Raw genomic sequence first — 19165 nt, forward strand, 5'->3', positions numbered from 1 at the left:
TAAAAGCGTGCTGGAATGGTATGAAGCTAATTCGGTGCATTTTGTGCCCAAGGACATGAATGCACCGAACTGTCCAGAACTACGCCCAATTGAAACCTATTGGGCCATGATGAAGCGGGAACTCAGAAAGACCAAAGAGAAAGTAAAGGATGCAAATGACATGCGGAGAGCTATAAAGGCGTGTGTGGACATTAACCATCGCCTTTTGAAGTATCCTGGATAGAGGTCTACCTAGATGATATGATGATTTCCGTCCTCCGTTTTTCAGAGCATGCACCTCGGTTGCTTCTTACAGTCTTTTATAATGTGACCCTTCTTCGCGCATTTTTTTCAGATCTGTCTAGGCCTTTGCAGTGTGTCACTTGGAAGACTATGCATTTAAAGCATCTCTCCGGTTGCTTGGTGGGTATTCTTCAGTGTGCATAGTGACCACCCAACTTTGAATTTGCCTGTCTCCTTAGCTTAGACACTCAGCTTGTCTTTTGTTTTGATCTCATACAGATACCTGCATTCGAGCACTTCCTCTTGTGATAGGTTTCTGACGTTCGTTTCCTTGTCTAGACTCCGGCGAGCTTCTCATAGCCTGAGCTCTTGATCGAAGGATCTTTCTTCACCTCATAGAGCATATCGCTTTACTGGGTATGGCTGGGTTTCATCACCAGGGACGCCAGATTTGAAGACTTTTAAGATTCTGTGAATATTTTGAAGACATTTAATTTTTTGTGATGATTTTTGAAGAACGGTTGAAATTTAAAAAGACTTTCGAAGGCTTTCTTGAAGCAGAAATGTGAAGATTTTTGCTATAGAAATGAATATTTTTAATCCATTTTTTAAGCTTCTTGAAATGTATCCAAATTCAGTTATTTTTTGTTTGATTTAACTGAAATTTCGATTGACTGGAGATATTTTGAATACTTCCTTATAAATCTGCCATTTTGGGAGAATATTTGAGAGACGCCATTTGAATTTTTGAACAGTTCATGATCTTCACAATTTCTATGGAGATCGTAGTAGGCTCTACTCGAGAGTGGTTGATTTTCAGTTTGGCTGTCAAATTTTTACTTGGGTTAAAATTTGCCCTTGAGGCCGTGGCATTTAAGTAAAAGTTTCCAATAATGTCGCGTGTTACCACCATATCCTGTGTTCGGTAGTTGGTAAAGTCATATACGCGAAAGTGTTTTTAAATAAACGGAAGAGGAGGATCCATTGTGTGCTAAGGAGAATGTGTATGAACAAGTGCAATCGAAATCAGGCTTGTTACAGCTCATTCTTTGTTACAAACAACGTAAATATTTACCTTTTTTGACAAAACCCAGGTAATCATGACGTTCGATTATTGAAAACAATATGAATGAAGAAAAGAGACCAACTGCTGTCATGATTACCTGAGATTTGTCAAAAATTGTAAATATTTACATCAATTGTATCGAAGAATTCCGGTGAATCACAAAATGAGATACAAAACGTAGAGAAAGTTGAAGATGCTAATTTCAAATAATAGACTAAAGTGGTAATTTTTATATGATAGATGAGGAGGAGATGAAAGTATAGAACTGATAGTTCCGTTTAGAGTATGGCAGTGTAAAAATTCAACAGCCAAAACGAAAATCAACCACTCTCGAGTAGAGCCTACTGCGATCTCCATAGAAATTGTAAACATGTTGATCATGTTGTAAATCGTTGACTTCACGCAGAAGTAATACTAAACATATATAGTCAAAGTACTTCTTACAATTAAAAAAAAAAACTAAATAGGGGAAATGGATGTAATGTCGGTCTAAATGCCCCTAATTTGGGCCCATACACAAATTCAACAATCGACTAAATTTTCAATAGCAACCAAAAATATCCATTAGTACCGTCCCAATGACGTGTTCATCTAGATACAATTGATAAATGGTAGATTTTTGGCGATGAGCCCAATCTTAGATCCATAGGCCAGCATTAGAGCCATTTCCCCTGCGTGCCAGGATTAAAAAGAACATTTCGAAACTGGAAGTGTGTGTGTGCAATACTAATATCCAATTGATAGAGGTAATACATACATGCGGGGCTTATTGTGAGTGAAAGTAACCTAGCCGGCGCCGGTGGTGTAGTGTGACTGCTTTCTCACCCCAATGGGTCTGGTTTGAATCCCAGCTGAAGTCGGTGGGATTTTTCTGAGGCATAAAAATCTCTGGTTACGTCTTCCTTCGGAAGGGAAGTAAAGCCATTGGTCCCGCCCCATGTGTGTTGAATGAATGGGTGCGATATCCTACGCAGGTGTGGATGCTGCCTTCCTGCACATTCGATTGCCGTCAATGGATGGCAATCGATGTCCGTCGGTGATTGGCACTAGATTGCGGAACATGAACCGACGTTAAATAAATCTCCAGACATTCTGAAATGGGTTGCTGGATCTACAATAGAGCTATCACCTTCTAACTCCCAGACTAAAGCTGTCTACAATGACCATAAATGCGACATTGTAGAGAGAGTTCTTTCATAATAACACTGCCAGAGGGTCAGGTCTTCCTTAGGAAGGAAAGTAAAGCCATTCTGCCCATAAAAGCATAACTGTCCCATATGAATAGGCAATTAAGCAGAGATGGGACAGTTATGCTTTGTGTTGATGGGCTCGATATCTGGGGTCCTGGTGTGTGAAGTCGGCTCCCTAAAGTCGGTGATTGGCACTCGCTTTCGGAACAGAGACAGATGGAAAATAAACAAATCTTCAGAACGAGCTTCACCAACCTGATTTTATGAAAATTTTTTTCGATCAGCTGGAGATCTTTTAAATCTTTCCTGACCAACAAGTGCCATCTTACGAGAATATCTTAGAATTTTGTAATTACTGGAGATTTTTCAAATAATTCACATGATAATATCAGCAGTTGAAGATCTTCGGCATAATACTGGATCAACCTTAAGTTTTGAAATTATGTCGAGAGGACTTTATTCAAATCATCGATCGATCTGTAAACCTTTCAAGTACTTCCTGATTGCAGATTTTCAGAATATTACTTCTTCTTCTTCTTCTTCTTCTTCTTCCTCGCTTTTCAAGCTTATTGCGTATGGCATATTAGCTTTTTGCGTGCTCTCAACTTAGAGTTCTAGATGCACTTCCACAGTTATTAATTGAGAGCTTTCGATGCATGTACCATTTTTGCATTGGTATAATTGTGTGGCAAGCAAGTCCAATCATACTTTTATGCCCAGGGAAGTCGAGAAATTTTCCAACCCGAAAAATTCCTAGACCGGACCGGGAATCGCACCCAGCCACCTCCAGCATGGTCTTGCTTTGTAGCTGTGCCTTTACCGACTGAGCTAAGGGAGGTAATTACTTACTTGATCAACCTAAAAAGTCTTGCAAAATATCCAGAGGACTTTATTGATATCTTATTGAAAATCCGTGAAAATAAATTAAGTTCTCCTAAATTCTACGAAATTTCATGAACTTCTTTGCAGGTGCCTGTACTTTCACAAAGTTTCATAAACTAAAATTCAGTTATATGAAATCAAACGAAGCTCCATGAAATTCTTCCCCTGAGCTTGTCCGTAGTTTATTTGTTTATGTCAATAGATGGTCCTTATTATGATGAGAAACTTTACCGAAGACACCAAGTCGCGGAAATGCTTCGTTTCGGAGTTATTAATTCTGCTCTGCTAGATTGCATTTCTGGCCCAGTGTGCACTGGCCAAAGGCTATTTGCTACTAGGACACTCAATTCTGTGACTTCACGGTTACCTTTTTTCAATTTTGTCCGCATATAGGATGAGTAGGTGTTCATACTGGCAGGGCTGGAAGCGATCAATTCTGTCAAAAATAGTGATTTTAGTGGCCATCTTGAAGAAATAAGTGACCAAATAGTTACTTACAGTTGTAAAAAAGTTACTAAAAAGTGACCTAAGGGAAGAAAATTAGTCGTTCTGATGGCATACCAAATAAATGTTTGATGTTTTAGACTAATTCAATTAGATTCTCATAAACACTTAAATATGTACGATACCTTTAAAGTGAAAAATTCAATAGAAAATTTATGACTAAACCTCCAAGCTTCTACTACCTGCACCGTTCGAAAAATTCATGTAAATTTCTGCGAGATATGGCATAAATTTAGACGATATTTCCAGGGCTGTTACAACAGGCGCGGATTTCGCGAATTTCACGGATTTCGCGGATTTGTCGCGGATTTGAACTTTCAGTCGCGAAAATCGCGGAAATATTAAATGATGTCGCGAAAATCGCGAACGGACTGATGTGCTGTCACAAAAATTGTAGAATTCATTATAACCTTTCCGTCCCGGATTATTTTGCTGTCATAAGTTTTGTTGTTCAAACACCCTGCAAGTAATCGAGAAGTGATCTCAATTCCTTAAGTCACACCGGATTTACATGGAAATTCCGTGAGGTCTGTCCAATGTGAGACATTTTCATTTTTTTTAATTCCCAATATGAACATAGCATTTTTCGTTCTTAAATCATAAACGAATCGTATATATGCGGGTAATTGCCATGTATACCGGATATTCTAGGTTATCCAAATCGTCCTGGAGTTCAGTTGATTTGTTCTACTATATCAACCAAGATTGCAATAATGTCTGTAGTATCGAAATATGTCCAAACAGATTCAAAGTGTCTATGTGGATCGTGCCCGACCTATTGCTACGTATACAAGATGTTATAGGTTCTGAAATCATTCTGGAGATCAGATTATTTTTCTACTAGATCACCCAAGCCTTATTCAATATCTGTAGTATCGAAGTGTCCAAACAAATTTGCAGTGTCTATGTGGATCATGCCAACCTATATTCGTGTATGCCAAATATTTCCTAAGGATTTCCATTTCGATATTTCGATACTACAGATATTTTTTCAGCCTTTGTTTATCTAGTAAAACAAATCATCTGAACTGCAGGACGATTTGGAGAACCTAGGTCATCTGGTATACGTGGAAATAATTAAACATTATCCATATAGCCACTATGAATCTGTTTGGACATATTTCGATACTACGGACTGTATCCCAGTCATGGTTGATCTAGTAGAAAAAATCATCTGTACTCCAGAACGATTTGGAGAACTTAAAACATCTGGTATATATGGCAATAGTTCATGCATGATCCACTGTGCATCTGTCTGGAAATATTTCGATACTAAAGACATTGTCCCAATCTCGGTTGATCTAGTAGATCAAATTATCTGAACTCCAGGACGATTTGAAGCACCTACAACATCTGGATTACTCGGAAATAGATCATGCATGACGCATGATCCACATAGACACTTTGAATCTGATTGGACATTTTTCGTTATTACAGACATTATTGCAGTCTTGGTTGATCTAGTAGAACAAATCAACTGATGTCCTGGACAATTTGGAAAACCTATAATTTCCAGTACACAGTAATAAGTCGTGCATGATCCACAAAGTCACATATACAGGGTGCGTGACGAATTTTTGCAGTAAATTTCAAATAGTAATTTCTCATGCTTGTGCATCATGATTTAGATATATTTGGCAGCACTGGATAGCTTATACTGTTAGGTGTAAGATTTAAACAAACAATGTTGAGTAAACGTAAAGATGTCGAAACAAGAGAGCAATCTGTCAGCCGTTGTCGCTTTGTTGCGCGCCGGAGTATGCATGAAAGAAATAATTCGGTCGGTAAATGTGTCTGAAAGAACAGTGTATAATATTAAAAAAGGCTTGGGAAAGTGATAAGACGGAGCACCTGCTCATACTGCTAATAAAGCACAGAAATGGCTTACGGAAAATATTTCGTAAATTTGGCCCCCAAGCAGTCCCGATATCAATCCTTTGGATTATTTTGTATAGGGCGTCGTCCAACGGGATACCAATAGAACCCCTCACACCACACTTGAGTCGCTAAAAGCTAAAATCAAGGCAGTGATGACATCTATGGATCGAAACATTTTAAAACGTGCATACTGCAGTTTCCGGAAGCGTCTAACTACAGTCGTCGAAAGGGAAGGCAATTTTTTTGAATAAATTTACTTACAACTTCCATAAAGGGTGATACGGTCAAAATTTGGTCAATATCAACTTGACGTATTTCTTTCAATTTTGCATTTAAAAAACCTGAACACCCCTCATTTTGAAGGTGTGTGTGTGTAGAATGTTGCTCCTATTTTGATTTTGGAATTCACTCTTCAGTTGTCAAAATGCCGTCCAAGCAAGAAGAGCAGCGTATCAAAATTTTGCTCGCGCATCGCGAAAATCCGAGCTACTCGCACGCAAAGTTGGCAAAATCGCTCAAAGTTGCCAAATCAACCGTTACAAATGTAATTAAAGTGTTTGGGGAACGTTTGTCGACAGCCAGGAAGTCTGGATCGGGGGGAAATCGAAAACCGGAAGCCGCTGAGACGACAAAGAGAGTTGCCGGTAGTTTCAAGCGAAACCCTAACCTCTCTCTCCGAGATGCCGCAAATAAGCTGGGTGTATCGTCTACAACCGTGCATCGAGCCAAAAAACGAGCCGGACTATCGACTTACAAGAAGGTAGTGACTCCAAATCGCGATGATAAACAAAATACGACGGCCAAAGCGCGATCCCGGAGGCTGTACACGACGATGCTGACGAAGTTTGACTGCGTGGTAATGGACGACGAAACCTACGTCAAAGCCGACTACAAGCAGCTTCCGGAACAGGAGTTTTATACGGCAAAAGGAAGGGGAAAAGTAGCAGATGTTTTCAAGCACATGAAACTGTCAAAGTTCGCAAAGAAATATCTGGTTTGGCAAGCCATCTGTACCTGTGGCTTGAAAAGCAGCATTTTCATAGCTTCCGGGACTGTCAACCAAGAAATTTACGTGAAAGAGTGTTTGAATAAACGTCTGCTGCCTTTCCTGAAGAAACACGGTTGTTCCGTACTGTTTTGGCCGGATTTGGCATCTTGCCATTACGGTAAAAAGGCCATGGAGTGGTACGCCGCCAACAACGTGCAGGTGGTTCCCAAGGACAAGAACCCTCCCAACACGCCAGAGCTCCGCCCAATTGAGAAATACTGGGCTATTGTCAAGCGGAACCTAAAGAAGACCAAAAAAACTGCTAAGGGCGAGCAGCAGTTCAAGGCAAACTGGCTTTCTGCGGCGAAGAAGGTGGACAAGGTGGCTGTACAAAATCTGATGGCAGGGGTCAAGCGTAAGGCCCGGCAATTTGGAAAAGCGGAAGCCTAACTGAATATTTTTCCTGAATTTTATACTAATTGAACTTGAAAAAGAAATTTAATTTGATTTTTTAAATAAACGATTTCACCGATTTACACGCGTTTTCCCTTGACCAAATTTTGACCGTATCACCCTTTATGTTGCGAAAGAAAATAAATCGCACAAAACTCATTGCTAGAATAACTAACTGGTGTATTTTTTCTCAAATTAGCCATTTACTGCAAAAATTCGTCACGCACCCTGTATATGATTCGGTTATGATTTAACAACGAAAAGGTTCATATTAGAAATAAAAACAAATCATGAAAATGTCTCATTGGACAGACCCCAAGGTATATCCGTGTAAATACAGAACCGTGACGAGACCAAAAAGTGTGACTTATGAAACTGGTAATTTCTCGATTATGTGCAGGGTGTTTGCTTTGAATCGGTCAAAAATTGAGAAAACTAGAGCCAAATTAACTACAACATTTAGGACAGCAAAATACGTCAGAGACGCAAAGGTTAACTTTCAAGAAAATTTGCATTTAAAATAAAAATGCATTTTTTTAAATAATGCTTCATCAAATCTAGGCCTGTATTTTTCTATAGAAACATTCATAAATAACTGATTTTTTTTTCAAAGGTGACAAACGATACTCCTCTGGCACAGTCGGTAAAGGCGCAGCTACAAAGCAAGTCCATGCTGGAGGCGACTGAGTTCGATTCCCGTCCGGTCAAATTAATTTTTAGGGTTAGCAAATTTCTCTACTTCCTACCCAGGATTTTTTTTTTATAGGGGAATTTACGTATTCTCGTCAATCTAAGCAGCGTCTGCACTTCTACTAGCATTTTCTCAGCGTCACGCACATATATGATGTGTCTGTTTGTTTACATTCATCTGCTGCTTGCTTCTCTATCCATTCCAATCGACAGAATTTTTCAAAACGTTTTGAAAGCGTTTTTACAACGCTCCAAACTTCTCAGGTGAGTGTGACTATTGTCGGCAGCCTCTTTTTCTTCGGCAACCTTCCCATTAGAACTGCGTGTTAACCAGCTGTTCTATTATCGGCAACTCGAAATCAACCCCATTTTGTAGTGCGTATGCTTTATTTGAAGAAAAATGTAGCATTACTGGATTGCTCGATCGTTCAAATATAATCAGATTGAAGCTGGAAGGCTAAACAATCGTTTGGACACATTCAGGGAAGTGCGTTGATGGGAAAACATAGTGAAATTAACGTTTAAATTTTGGTTGCCGAAAACAGTCAATGGGTGCCGAAGCCAACATTTACCCTATCTTTATTAAGGAGACTTTCAGCCGTTGGCTGGCTCATCTCCGACCTACCCAGGATGGTACAGGCATAGAAAGCTCTCAATTAAAATGTGAAGGTACTTCAAAGAACACTAAGTTGAGCGCAGGCAAAAATCTAATATGCTTTAAACAATAAGCATGAAATGCCATGTAGTAGTATACAAATGGTATTTTTAGGCAATTAAAACAGTTTTTTTTGTCGCGGATTAGTATTTGAAGTCGCGGATTTCTTTTGAGAAATCGCGGATTTCGCGGATCAAATTTAGAAAATATTGTAACAGCCCTGTATTTCGTGTAAATTTAAGCGCAATATCGCATAAATTAGCAATATTGTATGCAAGCTTGTAAACGATTTCGCTGTTTATGCCAAGTATAGCTCCAAATTAAACGAAGGGAGATTTTACGCGATAGTTTAAATTCAGATTTTTTTCTGTTTGGAAAAACCTGAAAAACCGGGAATTCGCAGTGAATTTATTTTTTCCTGAAAATACCTGGTAGTATCTGAGAATTTTAAAATAATAACATTTAATATTCTTAGTTATTTTCATTCACACATTGAACTTTATAGATCCAGACATTTTTAAAATTCAAGGGCTTCAAATGATTTTTTTTTGGTTCTAGAATATCCATATTTCCCACAAATTTTATAAATTCTGAACTGAAACTTCAAGAAATTTTCAAGAATCTGGAGACAAACTCCTTGCACAGTTTTATGGCTCATGGGGCCTCCCTTAGTTCAGTCGGTAAAGGCGCAATTACAAAGCAAGACCATGCTGGAGGTGGCTGGGTTCGATTCCCGGTCCGGTCTAGGAATTTTTCGGGTTGGAAAATTTCTCGACTTCCCTGGGCATAGAAGTATAATTGGACTTGCCACACAATCATATCAATGCAAAAATGGTACAGGCATCGAAAGCTCTCAATTAATAACTGTGGAAGTGCATCTAAAACACTAAGTTGAGAGCACGCAATAAGCTAATATGCGATATGCACTAAGCTTGAAATGCGAAGAAGAAGAAGGAATTTTATTATAATTTTTTAAGGACCTCTTTCCACGGGAGTTCTGGGAAAAAAATCTATGAGAAAACATCAACTGTAATCTGCTTTCATGGTACTTCTGAGGAATTTTAGGCTTCATGTGAATACTAAGCCTAAGGTAGTAAACTCCAAGTGAACTTTCATGAGAAAGCTCCGTTGAATATTGAAAGGACTATTCTGGTGTTCCCAAAATATTCCTGAATTTAATTAAACTGCCTTGAAGTTCTTGTGTAGTTTGAGAAACTAACCTGATGCTCGCAATACTTTTCATCATTTTTTTAACTTCTCTAAACTTTTTCGGACTTCCTAAAGTTTCCACAATTTTCCTAACGATCATGAATCTTCTCTAAAGTGTTAACAATTCACTGAATTTCTCGAAACTTTTTTTAAAATTTAAGTAATTTCCCTGCTCTGGAATATCTCTGCTCTGAGGATATCTGTTCTTTCCTGAAGCTTTTTTTTTGCTTAGAGCTTTATTAGCGAGATCGACATCTTTCTCGAAGCTCTCGAAACTTCTCTAAAGTGTTTGCAGTTCTCATGAAGCTCGTTGTACTACCATGAATTTAATTGAACTGTGAAAACTTCAATAATTTTCTTAACATCTCTAAAGTTCTCTGAAAGTCTGGGAACTTCTAATTTTGTGAAATGAATGGAACTGAACTCCCCTGAAATTTCATTTGTTTTCGGAGCTATACTAAACTTATTTGAAATGCTCCGGAAATGTCCATAAAAGTTCCTGAAATTCACGGATCTTCCCTTAAGTTTCATAGACTTTTATGAAGTTCTCAAAGTTGTCTCTGTATTTCTGTGAAATTTTCGAAGTTATTCTGAAATCTCAGGAACCTCTTTAGGCTTCCGCAGCAAAATAATTAATACAGTTCTTTGATTTTCACTGAAGTTCTCAAGATTAATCTGAAGTTTAAATTATCGAAACTAATTCATAACTTCTTCAATAGTCTAGAGTAAACTGCCCAAAATATTTCTCAATTTCCTTAAAATTCTCTAGACTTATTTTTTTTTTAAAGAACCCACCATTTTACTGGAATTGATTAAATTGCCTTTAAGTTCTACAATTTTCCTTAAATTTTATAAAGTTTATAAACGATTACGGAACTAATCACTAATTTTTCCTGCAAGAAATTTTCTATGCTTACCTTAATTTCTCTAAATTGATCAAATGTTCCGATAAATTTTTTGACATATATTTATAATTCCATGAAGCTTTTAAAGTTTTCGGATCAATCATAGAATTCTCGGAATATCCCATAATTCTTAGTAAGTCTTGTAAGTCGCTGCAAATTTCTTGTTAATGTTAATGTGATTTTTCTGATGTTATCTGACCGTCCTCGAAACATTCGGAACTTCACTGAATATAATGAAACAATCTAAAAATATCTAAATTTCTTAGAAGTTCTCTGGAATTTCTTGAAAATATCGGTGCTTGCTGAAAGTTCTCGCCTTTTTTTAAATTAATGGAACTTCGTTGATGTTCTTTAATCAACTTAGCTAAAGTTTCGAATTTCCTTCAGATATGGAAATTTTCATGATATATGGGAAGGAGGGGCATAGTGAGCATCCCGCACTTTGGCTCTGGATCTCCAGCTGCATGAAACAAATCAACTGGCAGTAAGTTCAATATCATTATGATTAGGAAATTTGGTTGGTGGTAGCCAGTGCTGCACAATTTCGACAATACACGGTGATACTCAAAATTCTGCTTTGGTCACTCGTTTGAGCGAACAGTCATCGTCAAGGCAAACCATCCCAAGTAACATTGCAGGTTTTATCGCGGTTTTATAGCATTCTACAAGTGTAAATCATGGTCTACAGAACCCTCATAAAACCAAAATTGTTGCTTGGTATGTCAATTGTCAGTGGCATTTTTGTCAGTGACGAACATGTGCTGATTTGTTTATTAGCTAAATTTAAAATGAAATTAAATGGCTTGAGGAAAACAATTACATGGAGCCATTAAAGTGAACAAGCATCTACTTCCTGAACAGCTTGGATAACAATAATGTGACTCAGAATGCAAGAAATTACCCTTTCTGTTACCAGGTGAATCTTTGTCATTGACGAAAAAATAAATGAGATTTTGACTAAGTTTTTTTTGAGGATCAAGTCTATCATTGACTATGTGAAAAACAATTTTGTGAATATCGCTCAAAAGTCTGTCAATGACAATGACAAATCTCAGCACTGGTGGTAGCATCAATACCACCAATAAATTTGTTCCAAACGGCCGGAAGTCCAAGCTGGTGCACGAGATGCTCACTATGCCCCACCTGTTCACTATGCCCCTCTTACCCCTAACACCCTTGAAATACTCTCACATTTTCCGGATTTTCATATAATTTTTATTGCGTTCCAGAAATGTTCTCTAAGCAAGCCGAAGTTTCTGTAAAGCCGTTGGTTCCCGGTTCATGAGTTGATGGGTCGATAGGTGTGAGAGCTGCCTTCCTGGCGTCGGTAGCATTGATGCTCAGCACGGAAAACAAGATCGACGGGAAACAGCTGGTTACATTTCGATTCCTTGAGTTTGAGTCTGCACTACTAGACTTATAATGCGTAATTGAAAAGTATTCAAATCAATTATCAAAAATCAACAAATATATTAAGGCTTTGTAGATTTTGTTCCCATCTTATGTACCTGCCAGCACCATATTTGACGCGCTCCTAATGATGACGCACTAGTCTATTTTTGATCGTATCCCAATTTTGACATGATATTTTTAAAAACCTTGGTACACCATCATCCCTAGAGCACTGGAACTAATATTTGCAGAAGTAACATTTCAAAAATAACGATTGGAAATAGTCGAAAATTATTGAGTGCGTCGATTTAGGAACCGCTTCGAATATGGTGCCTCCACTGTAAAGACCTAACCGAAATAATGAACATCGCGTAAAAGTAGAACTTAAGGAACGAGCGTCGGGTTTGAATGGTTATAGCATAAACTCCATCATAAGTGGTTTGTTCTGATATGAAGGACTCGGCTGCCTCAGACAGCCGTTTTTGCTTACTGAGCAGAAAATCGTGGGATCAAACCCAGGCCTCATCATATTAAAGAGTTTCATAGTCACATTGCTTGCTCATCGTGTTTTGTTAAAATTACCGTCGTTTCGTCGGTGCCGGGTTTGAATGGCTACCACAACTCGATCATAAGTGGTGTGATGTGATATGTGGGGCTCGGTAGCCTTAGAGTGTCCGTTTTTGCTTACTGAGCAATGAGTTTTATCTCATGCCTCTCCGCATTCAAGAATCGTTAGTCGCCTTTTTGCTTCACTCGACACTGTAATTCAGCTATAGGCGTAGCCAGAGGAGGGCATGGAGGTGGGGGCAACTGCCTCCCCCTAAACTCAATAACACAAAGCATTTCATTGAAATGGCGTTCGGTAAAATGGCATTCGGCCAAATTTTCCATAGTAAATTTTTTTTGTCCCTCCCTAGCTCGAAACCTGGCTACGCCCTTGAATTCAGTGTACCGTTTGCCAAAACCTACAGTCCCACAGAGTTCGTTGAGCTTTTATAAAGTTAGCTGATCTGCTATAAAATTTGATGCAGATCTAGAAAGTTTCCAATACTTCTATGCAATTTCTTGAACTTCTATGAAAGTTCCTGAAGATCGATGAAGTACCTTGAAGCTCTACAACGTTCCCTGATCTTCTACGAAATTACCCGAATTTTAATTAAGGTCCCGAGCTTCTACTAAGTCCACCGAAATCAAATGGTTCTCTCAACTTCTACGAATTGCCCTTGACAACTACGAAATCATCTCGACTTCCCTGAACTTCTGTAAATACTTCGTTACATGAAGCTGAAATATTGTTTGCAACCTCTCGGAAACTGTCCACATTATTTGGCTGACAGAATAAAAAAAAACAATTTTTTTCTTGATCCCATTTCAGGTGACGGTAACTTTGCAGTGGTAATAAAGCTAAAGGATCGATCAACGAGCATTGAACATGCACTGAAAATTATCGACAAATCAAAATGCTCCGGCAAGGTGAGAGACTAGCACCGTTAGAGATTCATCGCGGGTGCAATTCTTAATCGCTTATTTTTGTTTCGTCCACCTACCTTAGGGTCACTACCTGGCAGCGGAAATTCGCGTCATGAAGAAGCTGAACCATCCCTACATCATCCAACTGATACAGGACATCGAAACGATGAACAACATGTATCTGGTGCTGGAGCTGGTCCGCGGTGGCGATCTGTTCGATGCCATCACGAGGGTAACGCGGTTTTCGGAAAATCAGTCCAAGATCATGATGAAGCACCTGGCGTCGGCCATGTCGTACATGCACGCCCTCAGCATCGTGCATCGGGATATCAAACCGGAAAATCTGCTGGTAAGTGCGATGGTGGGAGCGCAGAAATGGTAACTTGTTTACGACTCCCTCGCGTCAATGTAATAAAATCTTGAGACAGTGAGGCGCGCTAATTGCTTTGTGACGTCGATAGAGATTTTAACGTGGAAAAGGAAACTCGGCTGCCAACCGACAAGCATATGGGTTTACATTTTAGCACTCGCAGTAGTAAACAAACACCGGCAGCCACTTCCAATAAGCCAATTGGATGTTCGTTTGTTTTACGTGATTTGTATCTTGATTTGTTATTGCTGTATTACAACCTACCTCTCTTCTGTTTCTTTGCCTCGCCCAACCAGGTTGAATTGGACAAAGACGGCAATGTTGTACTGCTGAAATTGGGTGATTTTGGGCTGGCATGTGAAGTTACCGAACCACTGCTATCGGTATGCGGGACGCCAACCTATGTGGCACCGGAAATCCTGATGGAAACTGGCTACGGCGTGAAGGTTTGTAATATTCGCTAAATCACTACTACACTGAATCATTCCACTGCTCCTCTGTGTGTTTTGTATCTTATTCAGATTGATGTCTGGGCAGCCGGTATCATCCTGTACATTCTGCTGTGCGGTTTTCCACCATTCGTATCACCGGACAATCAACAGGAGCAACTGTTCGATGCCATCCTGAATGGTTTCTTTGACTTCCCGGCGCCGTACTGGAACAACATCGGCGACAGCGTGCGGGATCTGATAATCAACATGCTGCAGTCCGATCCGGAGCTGCGATTTTCCAGCGAAGACATTCTCGACCATCCCTGGCTCACCAGCAACGTGGTGGACGACACTCGAGATCCCAACGGGTACCGAATCATCTCCAATCTGGTCTATTAGAAGTTGCCCTCTCTTAGACATCCCCTCCCTCTACTGTGTCTGCTGCGAGCGCGTGTGTGGTTGTGAGCGTTTGTGCGTGTGCGAAAGAAGGAGTGAGTGTGTTTACTAAGTTAAGCGAATCTATACTTGTGTAAATCACAATCTGCAAATTTTATGTTCTAGATAGTCACCAAAATTTCTGTGATGATTAAGTTGCATTAGTTGTGCACGGAACCAGGATGCTTTTTCTTTGATATATTTCGCTTCCACCCAAACCGCTAGTATTTCCTTTTTCGTTTGCTTTATACTTATGTGATGAATCGACCACAACCGGGCCCCACTGCACGAAATTCTACAGCACTATTTATTAAACAATAAAATATTGTACATAGCATGATTAACATAGTCATTTTTTACCTCTATCATACATGTTATTCCCGTTTTTTTTCCATTCTCTATTCCATATCAGTACCGCATGAGATAGCAAGCGAAGAGGCAGTGATGTTTATGGATGAAGATACTCTTTAGACGAAGAAAAATGAATTAAAAATCAAGAAAACGCCAAAAAAGTGAGTTATTGTACTTGAATTGCATGTTTAGGAACAAAATCGAATGCTGCGCGTGTATGTTGTGTAGTCCTACTTATGATGGCATCGGAAAAGCGCTTGTCTATATTCAGTGTGTCTCCCGGCAGGCTACTGCCTACCGAGTAATCAAATCATTCTGTACATATAGGTAATTTAAGGTATTTATAAAGCAAACACAGTAAACCACTACACACTGCTTGCAACTACTACCTACTGCAGTTAGGAAACATTTGAAACACATCCACTGGATTGTACTATCTTGTCCCCCCGCTGCTTTATAACTAGGCTAGAGAGAAGCAACAGAAAAATGTCATCACGCGAAACCTTCACAGCTCCACAGAAAGTATATATTTGTTCGTTCGTTGTAATTATTGCTGTTGGCAATTGCAGAATTTTATTCATTTGAATAACCTTAAGCAAGCTTATTTATTAGATATTAGGTTGATGTTAGCTCAATTTATGTGTTGACCCTGGGGTGGTGGTGAGACCAGTCCAGAAAGAATCGAAAGCAGTCGGTCGGAAGCGCCCCAAATTTCGAACCTTTGGTTCTGATTTATTTCCATTAGCTTTTCCGGTAACCATGTTTCACACACACACACACACACAGAAAAAAGTTTGATATTCGTTTTGTTTGTAAGAGTCATTTTGTAGAGCACGCGTTGATAGTGTTTAGTTTATATCCTTTCCTTTCTTTTTTGTTTAAGTTTGATTCGTTAAGTCACGCGAGAAAGGAGAAAACAAACAGTCGAATATGAAGTGCATACACGTAGGATATTAGGGTATGACGAATTGTAGAAATTGGACGAAAGGTTTTTTTTTGGCTTAAAATACATGAATGCATACACACCCGTATACAAAACAATTACAAAGGTTTGATTTATTGTTTATGCTTGTTTTTGTTTCGAAATCCTTACACACGTAAAATAAGTGCAGCAGGATCTGGGCGGCATTCCTTACTGACGAAGGCTTCCATGATAATATTCTAAATAAAAAATAAAATTTGTTTATGAATAATGTAAGCAAAATAAGTTTTGAATGGCCTGAACATCCACAAGACTTCATTGAAATCTAAGAGGAAGAGGTGACAATTGGCTTCTTACTCTTTAATTTCTATCTCTATCTCAATCTTTCACCAAAAATATTTTTTTGTATGAGAATTTCGTTCGAAACGAAATACAGAATAGGGGTGTTTATCTATGTCTATCTCTATCTTACGCACATCAAATCCGCCAATCACGAGCTGGTTCAAGTTTGACAGAAAAGTGGTTCATTTTTGCTCCCGTATTGTCACCTCTTCTCTTAGATTGAAATTTACGATTAGCAGGAGATCTTTTGAATACCGTAAGACGGGGTGACATAGGGCCAACATTTAAAAATGTTTATTGATGCAAATATCTTCCTTATACCACCGGTAACCGCAAGTCAGTCCCATCTGTATTTTTATCAATTCTGAGTTAGCATCATTATACAGGTATTTTTCTATGTTTTTTGAGCTGTACTATTGAAAAAATGTGGTTTGTTAAAGACAAATTAAAAACAATATCAAGTAAAAGTGTCGCCCGTAACGTGAGTAGATCACCTTTTCGTGGTACGTTACGGGATGGAAGATCTACCACCGTTTCCTAGTTTTTACTACTTCAAACTAGGGGAAGTTACTTTTTATGACTTCTTGATAGTGATAAGTCCTCGGGTTGCCTGGACCGAGGATGATCTTGAAACAAGGAAAAAAAAAGGTGTTAGTAATGTGATTCCTTATCTTCTATTCGTTGTTCCATAGTTTGAAATGGTTTAGACTAGGGTTCTGATGCATGGTCATTATTAGAAATACTCAGAGGGAGAGATAGGCGGAGAAAAAAAAATACAATTCGGCAGCAGGGATTTCATTTTCATTTTTCATTTTATTTTATGATGTACAAGGGGGTCAGGGGCCATGTCACCGATGTGAATATTCACACCATCCATAATACACCAGGGAAGGGGAGAGGAGTGAGCAATACAGCATCTTTACCCATGGGGGTTAAAAAAGTTCTGCGAGGTATACTTATGGTAAACCAGCTGCTCAGGGATTGTAGAAAGGAAAGGGTTGGGTAGGTTTTGTATGCAAAGCGAATAAGTTATTATCGTATCGTTGAAAAATGACATCGATTACATCACACCGTCAATGAAAAAGAAATTAAAAGAGATCGAAAGAGATTATTAGTGAGTTTTAAACTGTTACCTATTAGAGATACATTTGTAAAATTATCTCCCTGTACTGAACAGCCATCTCTCTCGTCCTCCCGCCGGCCGCCTAAACGTCTGAAGGAGTGTGACGTCAAACTCCGTCATCCTTTCAATCAGCCGGAGAACGAAAGAGCGGGCAATGAGCGTCAGCGACCCTAATAAAAAGTGGGGGGAACACCATACATGAACGATACCACAAATCGTGCCACCATACCACATATTGTTGGGATGATAACTGGAATAGGTTGTTAGGCACTCCTTATGGTTATCGTTCATGCGGGTGTTTCAAAGAAATGTACATCTTATCAACCCTCTGTGCGACCCAACCCGTGCAATGTATTTAATGTTGAGAGCCTTGTGTGCTTTACCATGAGTGGTCACGGATCCGGCAATCTTCACATGACTATGCGTCCCGGTGACGACGCTTACGATCTAGCCGGTTTACAATAGGTTTTATACAAGAGTACTAGAATAGATCGGAGTATACTTACAGTTTCAACGTTCCCATGAACTCCTTGTTTACCTTCAATCCTACTTCCTTCTCTTGTTGTATTGTGTTTTTGGATATGCCACTTCCATCATCCCTCTGACATAAGATAATGGATCCTCGCTCCGGAATGTCTTCAAAACTGGGGGGGGGGGGGGATTAAAATCGCTCCTCGTGCACAACCCTTCCAGATTACCGAAAGAGCGCCCGGTGCGATTGGTCTCACCCGATATTCTTGAAATGCTTGACATTTTGAATAAAACATTGCCATTTCCAGACTTCGTGTTGTTAGTTTTCTTGAAGGGCTTGTGCTTAATGCTTGATTTGTCATTCGCTTCGTGTATCTAAGAATTGACTCTATAAATAGATAAAAAAAAAAAAAAAAACAAACACAACGCTTCCCGCCCACAAGCTGAAGACCGAGTGCAGAATCTTTGTGATGATACTTTACTTTCCAAACGTGCATATCCATAGAAATAAATCCAATTCAATAAAGGATTGATTTCCACTGCGACTAAATCCAGCATTCCTACTAAAACATCAAATGCTGTGCTTAATCATTTATTATTAGTACAGAGCAATAAACAATGTACGGTGATGATTAATCTGTTAATATGCTTTTATAAGCGGGTGCAAATGCACTTTTGGTAAGCATCAACACTGATCTGGCAACACTAGTGTGCATCTTTCCAATGTGGTAAAGATCCAGATCAGCCCTGGGACCTGGTAGCCTAATTAAACTACCTCAAGGTTTTGCCAAAGCCCAGGGTACAATTCGGCAGCAGGGATTTGTACCTAAATTATCTTGCAACCCTTGCTTCAAGCTACCATTTCACATGGCTTTTATTTTTGATTCGATTTACGTGCAAAATAATAATTGATTGCATCGCAATATTTTGCACATTTCTTGGTGTCATTAATTAACCAACTAAGGTCAATTAATAAATAGAGTTACAATATTGATTTTGATTCCAAAAACTAGTTGAATTTGAGAAGCGCACGAAACATAGAGGTAATTGAATTTCTGTTCCATTGCAATACTCTTAAATTTAATCTAGTAAGAATAAGAAATCTTTGGAAAAATTCTAATGGGAATGTTCGATTGGCTCAGATTTTAACAGTTCATTTGGCTCAAAACATTCTTTCCGCCCATCTCTCCCTCTGAGTATTTCTAGTCATTATCGG

At 39.0% G+C, this 19165-nt stretch overlaps 1 protein-coding gene across 3 annotated transcripts in view; it reads left to right on the forward strand.

The window, feature by feature from the left end:
- The window catches only part of LOC135701299 (serine/threonine-protein kinase GL21140), a 108366-nt gene extending 92155 nt beyond the window's left edge, over positions 1 to 16211 (forward strand). For 2 of the 3 annotated variants that reach the window (XM_065222037.1, XM_065222038.1), the window contains exons 6-9: positions 13410 to 13507; positions 13587 to 13853; positions 14171 to 14320; positions 14396 to 16211. In XM_065222037.1, coding sequence (XP_065078109.1) covers positions 13410 to 13507; positions 13587 to 13853; positions 14171 to 14320; positions 14396 to 14704 — 824 coding nt within the window. In that variant the 3' untranslated portion in view covers positions 14705 to 16211. The remainder of the gene's footprint in view (positions 1 to 13409; positions 13508 to 13586; positions 13854 to 14170; positions 14321 to 14395) is intronic. The other variant, XM_065222040.1, reaches the window with a different exon arrangement.
- The last annotated feature ends 2954 nt before the right edge of the window (positions 16212 to 19165 follow it).

Source organism: Ochlerotatus camptorhynchus, unplaced genomic scaffold (genome assembly GCF_037179485.1).
Source record: "Ochlerotatus camptorhynchus isolate MF236.1 unplaced genomic scaffold, CSIRO-AGI_Acam_v1.1 ptg000154l, whole genome shotgun sequence".
Lineage (NCBI taxonomy): Eukaryota > Metazoa > Arthropoda > Insecta > Diptera > Culicidae > Ochlerotatus > Ochlerotatus camptorhynchus.